Source organism: Miscanthus floridulus, chromosome 18, assembly GCF_019320115.1.
Source record: "Miscanthus floridulus cultivar M001 chromosome 18, ASM1932011v1, whole genome shotgun sequence".
NCBI lineage: Eukaryota > Viridiplantae > Streptophyta > Magnoliopsida > Poales > Poaceae > Miscanthus > Miscanthus floridulus.
In genome coordinates, this window is record NC_089597.1 from 7,660,793 (window position 1) to 7,670,731 (window position 9,939).

Consider the following 9,939-nt stretch of genomic DNA (forward strand, 5'->3'; position numbering starts at 1 on the left):
CGGCCACCCCCTCCTCCACCGGTGAGGCCACCACCCCCTCCTCCACTACAACTCCTCCCCTACCTTCCCTCGGAAGACGGCAGTGGTTGCCCGTGCAAGGCCGGATGGCGGCGCCTCCGCCCCCAGATCTACCTCCTGCCGCACCAAGGAGCTTCGCCACCCGCCGCCCCTAGATCTGCCTCCCCCTCCTCTCTTCCACCGTCGCGGCGGCCACCCCCTCCTCCACCGGTGAGGCCATCACCCCCTCCTCCACCAGATCTGCCTCCCGGCTCGCACCATATGCCTGCTCCTCTCCATACCTTTCCCCTCCGCCATCCCGAACGCCTATCTTCTCGATTTCTCCTTCCCTCTCGGTCCTGGACGCCGCGATGCTTGGCGGGAACGATTTCGGCTTGAGCGGGAGATCTTGTCGTCCTGGGGCCTGGGCTAGGGTTACCGCCCCCATTTCGCGCCTCTCCTTCCTCCTCTGGTTTGGTGCGCTCTCTCCTCTTCCTCCCCATCGAGCTCGCTTGACCTATACGGTCAACCTCCACCGGCGGATTCGTGTTGGTCCTCCAGTGCTCCAACAGTATATCTCACCTGCCCCCATCTCCTACCCCTCTCTGTGCGGTGATTTCTGTTGAATCGTTTGTGGATTTTGTTTGTCGTCCACTGATATTAGGGTTCATGTTCTTACATACTTAGATCTAGGCGACATTTTTGTTGATCTACATGTTTACATTTGCTTTCGTCTTGTTCCACCCTCAGATCTGTGTGATGTGCACCTCTTATTTGTTGTACACATGTGTTGTCGCCTAGATTTTGCACATGATGTCGCCTGGAGGAGCACCCTATGGTGTGGCAGCCGCGTCTTGCTTAAGTCCATAGCTCTGATTTTAGTGAGGGTTCTTTGTGCTGAAGCATCTAGAATTTATGACACTGATGTTCAATTTCTTGATATGACTGTGATGTTCAAACTCTTGATATCTATTTGGCCAATGATGCAACATGAAAAATAAACTCTGAGGTGGCTACAATTTGTTTTTTGTGCATTCTGTGTGATTCTCATGACTGTCCTCAAACCATGGGACATTATCTTAGTTTTCTTCTATCTGCTTTTTTTTGCCTTGGCAGCCACCTATGATTGAATATCTGGAAATTGTACCAACATATCGTTAAGCTGAGGCCTCACTTACTTTGCCAATGATGATATCATATTAAGCATGCCAAGAACTGATGACCTTGAGCTTGTGTTGAGGTACTAGAACTTTGTTTCTTACTCTGTTTCTTATGCTCCAAGCTCAAGGTCAACTGAGGAGCAACTGATATCTAAGGCCAATGTGTTGAATACTACATCATTTTATCACTATCGTTATTACATGAATCGAGGAAAGCATGCTCCTAGTGTTTATAATTGTCCAATTAATAAAATGAAGTCAACTGATATAGAAAGTTTGTGGTATACATACCATGATTTGTATCTTGCTTTATATGTTATTACTTATTAGTTCTTGCTTTATATTAGTCATTGATGAGCCACTATGATCAGACTGTACACTTCTACTAGTGCATACCTTACTGATTTTGAATTGGCCTGACATTGTTCCAACCTTTTCAGAGTCTGAGATTGGCACTTGATTTCTCAACTTTTGATGACCCCAACTGTAAAATCAGTAGTAAGAATCGACTGCTTGCACTTGATAAATATGAGCTTATTTTTGTGAAATCGCTAATTGGCGTAGCACCTCAAAGTGTGATTCTCTCAACATTTGACTTCAATAGGATGCTCTCTGATTTGTATCATAGCTGTCTTTAGTGTTTTTCTTAGTGTATGGTAGATGTGCTGATACAAGCTCTGTTTTTGTGCCGCGATTGATGCTAAGAGTTAGGACTTGAATGTTTGTTCAGATTGGATCAGGTTTGGCTCTTATTGAACTGTGCAGTTTATTTTTAGAATTTGTTGCAATACAGTAGGGTATTGGGGACTTGGGTCTGTCAGTTAACCTTGTCCATGGGATAAGTATGTATGCAACTTGAGCCCCGGCTACTGTCAGTTAACCTTGTCCTACACTATATCATATAAGATCTTTAGTTTCTGAGCCCCGGCTACTGTGTCTTTGAGAAAAATTAGATATGCTAATTTGGGCTGCAACTAAGTGCTCTTATTATGATGCAACTTGCTTAAGCATGTCACTGCTGTTCTGTGGTTGTGTGAAATAATTTCTGTAACTTAGGAAATGATGAACTCCCCAATCAGTGGAATTGTCCTGCACCGTAGCATGCACTTCCCATGAATTATCTTGATCTGCTGGCTTTGCAGCCGCTCCACCTCCACTACTCCAGCCTCCCCAATCAGTGGAATTGTCCGGCACCTTAGCATGCACTTTTCATGAATTATCTTGATCTGCTGGCTTTGCAGCAGCTCCAACTCCACTACCCCAGCCTCCCCAGTCACCAGAATCATTCGCAACACTAGCATTTTGTTCCCAACTTGAGTTCATTGTTGTGCTATTTTCCCATGAGCTGCCTTTCTAAATATTTTGCTCTCCAACTTAAGTATTATACAACACTTGCTTGAAGCTTCCTTTCTTCAATTACCTTTTGCCATAAGCTTGCCACCAGGGAAGAATTGCAGGGAGTCCGTAGTGATTTGGCGGCCAATGCTCAAAACATTGAGCAGATCAGGCAGTCATAGGTCAGCCTTGCTGCACACCTCTACCAGATCTTCTAGCCGACGACTCTAGGTATTCCTTTGTTATTTATTGCTCAAGTTGTGTCCCTTGCGCGTTTCACTCCTTAAATTTCCTTATTACGCTTTTCTGACTCAAACCTCGCCTTTCTTGCAGGTGTAGCTCCGGCGTCCTATCCAGCATCATACTCTCAGGGATACACTACATTAGGCTCAGCTTCGATCGGTATTGACTTAGGTTTTTCTTCGCCTTCCTGGATTTTATGAGTTACCTAGTCCTAACCTAGAGAACTAAGTCCTAACACTTGCTTCTTTGTCGCTGCAGGAGTGTCGCCGACCATGCCTACCATTGCCACCTTTCTGTCGCCGCACTCCTCGTAGCAGCAGCAGCAGGAGCAGCTACCGCCGCCACAGTAGTGAAGCTCATCATGGTGTCCTAGTCGTCCTCTCGTGATGGTTTAGAACTTTGATGTCGGTCATTTGAAGTTTGCTTGTCGCCCAGCCACATCGGGCGTAATACTTGTTCTGGTACTCTTGATACTTGATCGGTTGTGTGGTCATCCATCAAGGTCCCTTCGAGTACTGTATTTATGTATTATTTGAATGAAACCTTGTTGTCATGCATAGAAATTACTGTATGGAAAAAATATATTTTAATATATTGTTGCTACTGTTTTAAAATAATTTTTTTTGTGCGTTTAACTCTTTTTTTCTGTGAGGCTAGCTACACAGAAATATTTTTTTTAATCTGGGCGAAATGAATTTTTCTGTGAGTTCACCTAGACCGACAGAAAAAAAAACATGTGTTTTTCTGTGCGTTTATTTCTTTTTTTTCTGTGTGGATTAACACACAGAAAAATTAGTTTTAATCTGGACGAAAACAAATTTTCTGTGCGTGTGAGACCCACAGAAAAATTGTTTCTGACGGTGAACTCACAAAAAAATTTTATTTTAGTATTTTTCTGAGGGTACACCGTTAGAAAAATATTTTTCTGACGGTATTCGTATTTTTCTGTGTGTTTTCGCACATACAGAAAAAAAAAAACGAGATTCCAGTAGTGACTGGGGACGGGTGCTGAAAGCTGGAGCAGGCTGCGAGGAGTTTCTGGAGGATGCCTTCCACGCGGAGTTGCTAGGCCTCCGCGCCGGCCTGAAGGAAGCCTTAACATGGGAGTGGGGAGAGCAACGCTTGAGACTGATGCAACTATGGTGAAGCTGGTGATTGGGGGGGAACGAGTTCAGACTCTCATCGCGATGGGTGGCGTCATCACAGAGATCAAACACTTGTTACTAGGTAGTCCAGTTTCTTGTAGCGTCTGCCCTCGCACTGTAATAATAAGCTAGCGCACACCCTTGCAGCTATTGGCTGTACAAACACAAGTGAACCATTACCACTTGGGATGAGGTCCCTCATGGTTTAGAGGGGTTGGTGTCTGGAGATTTGGCTGCGACCGATGAGTAGAGGAAAGTATTTCCAGTTTCAAAAAAAAGAGAGTTTGCTTATGATTATTTCCCTCTTGGTTGTGTTCTTTTCATGTTTATTTCGAAGCAGCTATTTGATTGCTAACATATTGTGATAACTTGGCAGTGTGCGGTCGTAGACACCGGAAACTATTCCTTTTTTTCCAAGAAAAAAATGATGTGTTGTATTCAATATCTGTTAGGAAGTCTCACAATGACTATTGTTACTTTTTTGGATAATAAACGAATGGCAATAATGCGTATAAGCAGCTCGCCGTTAGGTCGCCAACAATTGGTTCATGAATACCTCTAGTAGCGGGCAAGCTACATATATATCATCTGCACCCTGTCCCCGGCCTGAAAGGCTGAAAATAAGAAAAACACTAATGGATCATCGACGATATGATTTGTGTCATGCATATTATATGCATGAATATATGATCATGCCATACACATTGTTTAGGTAGCTAGCTTATTAACATAGTTTTTGGCCGGCCTGGAACAAAATTCAAGAGACTGAAACAAGACTGATAGATATATCACGCATCATGCAACATGCATGCATGGAGGGAAACACGTCCACCCGCAATGCATGCTTCATTGCAATTCAATACAGCTAACCTTAAGTACGTCATATATATGTATTGAACTGCCTGAATTTTGCATATATATGCTGGTATGCATTATACAACATACATATATAATGCCTGCCAAACTGCCTCTGTATGTTTTGTTTATTTATTTGTAATCTCTTCTCTTCTCTTCTCAGGTGTTCAATTTAGCATCGATGATATATCATCAGTCGTCTCACCTTACCATCATCACTAGGTTTACATACTGCCTCATCAGTATATAGTTAGACTACAATTGCTAGCACCCTCATATATAAATCAGATTGTTGCTAGCAACTTATTAGAGACTAGCTAGGTCATCTCGCTTTCGCCCCGCCTCTGCTCCTCCTCTTCCTGCTCTTGCTTCAGCTTCTTCTTTTCCACCGCCGCAGCCTGCAGCTCCTTGCCTTTCCCCCATAGGAACGCGTACAGCCCCACGATGATCAGCAGCGCTCCCACCACCCTGCGCGTGCACATGTATAAACACCACTTAGTAGTTATAAACATGCATGTCATCTCGAGTTTTACCGATCACCTGTCACTAGACTAGCTCAGTTGTCAGATTTGCTACAGTGCAATAGCACCAGGCCTGAAATGAAGGTGCTGGCTCACTCACCCTCCAACGTAGATTTTGGTGCCGAGCAGGAGCGAGTCCATCACCGTGGTGATGATCAGTGACAGTGAGTTGAACATGGAAGGGTAGATTGGCCCGCGACGGCTCACCGCCCATGAGATGAGGACGAAAGTGATGCCCGTGTTCAACACACCCTGATGCATGATGATCCGTCATCAGCAAAAGATACATGTGTAATCCATCACGCTATTGATTATACTAGTTAACTAGTCTGGTTAATTAGTTGTCAGTCAGTATGTATAATTACCGAGTAGACGAACGTCAGAAGCTGCAGGTCCCACTTGAGTCTCCAGTCTGCCCTGTCATGGCTGAGGAACACGCTGATGATGAAGGCCTGTATGCTTCCTGACAGGCACGTCAGCATCGTCCCCCAGTACCTTGATGGAAACACCTTCCCAAGCCTTGCCTGTCGTCATTGGATGCACCACAATGGAGCCATCAGCCATCACTCGTCACAGAGGGAGATGTGGATTTCAGTTGTTCAAGCAAAGACTAGATTTACCTGTACGATGAACCACAGGGCGTAGCTCAGGCAGCTGCCGCACAGGAACAGTGTGCCGGTGAGCATGTCATGGTGATGGCCACCGCTCGCCGGCGCATCGGCGAGGGAGGTATTCAGCAGGTGCGTAGGCCACAGGTGCACAAGATGGCCTTTGAGCAGGCTAACGATCATCGTCCCGCCCACGCACGTCAGAGCGCCCAGGACCTTCAGCCTGCCAGGCCACTTCCCCAGCGCCACCTTCTCGGCTCTGAATGCATTTACATAAGCATTGTTGGCCCCGGGATCTCCCACACGGGTGAGCCGATCGTTCACCGGCGTTGCTGACCACACACTATGGCTAGAGGTAGAAGAAGGGAGGGAGAACAGAGCGCGTACACACAGCACAAGCACCAGCGTTGGCCGGAGCGGAGATGGCAAAACTGAACTCGCTCACTTTACTGAGTTGCAGTGCGAAGCTAAATATCCAACTCTACCCATCTAATTCTAATACACCGATATGCCAGGCTGCTACAGTGACTAGATGTGACAGCGGGGCTGACTTTGGCGCCTGCCTCTGCTGCGGCTACAGTGCGGCAAGGGAGCCTTTCGGCGTCTGCTCCTGCAGCAGCTACAGTGCGCAGCAGGGAGCCCTTTCGGCGCCGGCGCCTGCCCCTGCCGCGCGTTCACACGGCGGAGAGCAATAGATTACTTTACAAGCATCACATCACACGCGCAAATGGGAGACATGCATACCACCAAAGATCCATGTATGCTTTGGTTTGTTTGCGTACCTGACCAAGATGGCGATGACGAAGGTCACGATTGGGATCAGGTTCAGGAAGACGACGGAGTACGCGGCGCTTGTGACCTGCAGGCCGTAGTAGTACAGCCCCATGGCCAACACAACTCTGCGGCATATGTAAGAACAATTTTACTTCCTAGCAGATCATCACGTTATGTATGTACAGATGGATGAAGTAAAGGTTGCCATAACAGTTTCTCTTCTCTTGTATGTATCTAGCATTCGTTGGAAAAAGACAGGGGAGTATGACAGCTGAAATCAGGCTGAGTGCGAGTGCTCACGCAAATGTTGCATTTAAGGAAATCCAACCCAACACAGCCAAGTTCAGTTTCTTCCACATTTCCCTGCAACAGACCAAGATGGAAAGAAATCATGGAAAAGAATCGGAGAAGATCAAATCGATCGTGCTATATCAGGAGTCAGGACATATATCTTTAATCTCATTAAAAACACTGCATATATAGTATAGCCAACAGTTTGTAACTGCTGTTTAACAAGAAGTTCGTAGTACATCGTGATCGTACCAGAACAACAACAACTATGTATAATATAACAGAGAGTCTATGTGAGGTATAACGTTGGAAAATACTGAAAATGGAAGTAGTAGGTACCGAACTGTCATCAAGCTTTGGCATTATACACATTGTGTCCGGCAAAGTTGAATACGCCTTCTCGATATGTTTTGCATTAATTGGCACGCAGAGAACTAGGCAGCACACGATAACGATACGCAGGTGCTGACAGTGCAGTAAGAATTTGGCAGCAGCTACCTGTTTGAGGCTGGGCTACTGATTCAGCAGGACAGGACAGACTCATGGGGGTCTTCGGTCATGGAGACAGCAAAAAGGCATGATCTCTGTCATCGCCCACAAGAGGGTGACGCGTGAGGGTGGCTATATCTGTGTCTGTGAGGCATGAGACGAGACGGCGACGAGTGTGACAGAGACCTCTCTTCCATTTTCTGTCTCCTGACTGAATCAGATGGACACGCATGCATTATCCATTAGCACCGCATGCAATTAGTGGCAGCCAGGCACATCAACAAAGCCACTCTAAATCCTTTCCCTGTTCATCAGAGAAGTAGCTAGCTCTAGACTCTAGTAGCTCGTAGGCACTAGTCCAAAAGGACAGAGACAGAGATCAAATCGCTTTGAAATTTCGCGGTTTCTTCGAATCTGAACGCAGCAGGGGTCAATGGAGATGTAGACTGCAATGCAGTGCATGCAGATTGAGGTTGTGTTGTCTTTTGGGGGTAACAGTTGGCAGTCAACAACAGATAATAGCTGCTGCCCCTTATCCCGGATGCAAACAGTCATCCATCCACTCATCTATCTATCTCTTCATTCGAGGACCCAAATTATATTAATTAAAGTATCATATTTGATATATATGTATAATCTTGCGTATTTGATTTAATTATTGGTATCTGTAACTGTGAGTACGTGCATGCATGTATACAACTACTATACTATTGTCCACGTATAGTAGTTTAACCGCCCGGGTGGTAGCTAGCTCAACTGGAAAATGTTGTTCCTTGGCGGTAATATATATTTGACCACGTACTCGTATCCGGTATATATGCACATCATCAATAATGTGCATGCACGAACAAAATCTTCTACAGTACGGAATAGTATTTAATATAAAATATATAATACTTATATCTGTATGCACTTGCTAGATACGTACAGCGGTACAGGGCAAAAAGTACTGCATGTGCACGCTATTGTCAACTATGCCTTTCCCAAAAATTAAACATGTACGACGGCTGGTGTCAACTTGTCATGCCATTTCAAGATAAAAATAAAGGATGACTACTACTGTTGACATGTGCCATTTCAAAATATCAAACTAAAAATAAAATGTGTAGTAACTAGTGTTGCCATGCATGCGAGTGCAACTGAAAAATCTATCTAAATATCTTGTGTGGATTCAGTTCAAGTCAAATCAAATCACAACAAAAAAAAAACTTTTGTGAAAAAAACTATATTATTGAAGCATCATGTACTACTCGTTCTGACATAGCGGCGTACGTACGTATCTAGAGAGCTGAGATATTCGGAATGCATATATAGTGTACATAGGGACATAATTAAAATTTGAACCAGCAGGAAATAAACAAATTTGTGTGTGCATTCAGTTTTTATTAGTGCTGATGCTGCTTCACATCACAGATTCACAGGCGGTGTGAGGGACGTACGGGTAACCACCTACTATGCATGCATGTGTGGGAGAATAATGAGAAGAAATGTGTCTAGATTAATTCTATATCTATATCTTGTGAATTAGCAGAGTTAATGTTATAGACTTATATTTTGCTATACTTTTTTTTCATATTAGCTATACTTGTGCATGCAGCGAGTTATTTTTAATTTCTCAAAAAAGAGAGAGAGTTATTTTTCAAGTAAAGAAGAAAGAAATCAAGGAGGAAACTAACAATAACACGCAATGCATGACAAGAATCTTTAACTAGCAGGACAAAATAAATAAATTGTTTGCAGGTCGCAACCAAAAAAAGAAAGAAAGAAAAACAGGAACTTTAGTAGGTAGCTAGGTCTAGAGGATAGGCACAACCGTACCTCTCGAAGAAGAAGGCGAGTGGAGCGACGGCGGCGGTGGCGACGAGGTTGCGGTAGACGATGAGGACGCAGGGGCGCATGCCGGTGTTGAGCGCCAGCTTCGAGAGGAGCAGCATCACCACCGTGAACGCCTGCACCACCACCATGCTCAGCGGCAGCGCCGCCGTCTCCCACGACGACGTCCCCGCCCCGGCCCCGGCCCCCGCCGGTGAAGCTTTCACCGACGGCGGCGGCGGCGCCGGCTTGACGGGCATCTCCACTACGATCTCCTCCTCCTCCGGCGGCGCCTGCCGATCCGCCTCCCCGTTCGACGCCATGTGTGCTCAACTTCCTTGGATAGATCCTCCTAGCTAGCTAGGTCCTCCCTTGATAGATGCCGCCGCCGCCGCGTAGACGACGATCGACGAGGAGGGCACGAGCACGGAGCAGCTAGCAATGCACGGCCGCGGCAAGAAGGGTGGGTGGAGAGCGCGTTGGCATGCAAATGCAATGGAGATTGATGACTCGGAGGAGAAGAAGTGTAGGTGACTTCAAGGTGTATATATATAGGAAGTCGAAGAGAGCGGAGGGAAGTTATTAATGGCGGCGTGTCGTCAGCAGTGAGAATGTGAGATGCATGGCCGATCGATCGTTGCGGCCGGGAAGGATGGATGGAGACGGGAGGTGGGTGGGTGCCGAATGCAACTGCGCTTGGATCAATCGG

At 45.8% G+C, this 9,939-nt stretch overlaps 1 protein-coding gene across 1 annotated transcript; it reads right to left on the reverse strand.

Moving 5' to 3' along the window:
- Positions 1 to 4,844: 4,844 nt before the first annotated feature.
- LOC136522852 (WAT1-related protein At1g09380-like) lies at positions 4,845 to 9,717 on the reverse strand. Its single transcript, XM_066516647.1, has 7 exons — positions 9,237 to 9,717; positions 6,939 to 7,001; positions 6,647 to 6,763; positions 5,877 to 6,123; positions 5,622 to 5,780; positions 5,357 to 5,508; positions 4,845 to 5,203 (listed from the first exon to the last, which is right to left on the reverse strand). Exons 1-7 carry the CDS (start codon positions 9,551 to 9,553, stop codon positions 5,053 to 5,055), a joined length of 1,206 nt encoding a protein of 401 aa, XP_066372744.1. The 5' UTR covers positions 9,554 to 9,717; the 3' UTR covers positions 4,845 to 5,052.
- Between the last annotated feature and the right edge of the window lie 222 nt (positions 9,718 to 9,939).

What these genes read in the sequence shown, in the direction of transcription:
- LOC136522852 (XM_066516647.1), bottom strand. Translation starts at nt 9,553, where the DNA reads ATGGCGTCGAACGGGGAGGCGGATCGGCAGGCGCCGCCGGAGGAGGAG. An exon ending in TCCTTAAATGCAACATTTGC is followed by an intron (nt 6,764 to 6,938) that starts GTGAGCACTCGC and finishes CATATGCCGCAG; the next exon opens with AGTTGTGTTGGCCATGGGGC. An exon ending in CCCTGTGGTTCATCGTACAG is followed by an intron (nt 5,781 to 5,876) that starts GTAAATCTAGTC and finishes CAATGACGACAG; the next exon opens with GCAAGGCTTGGGAAGGTGTT.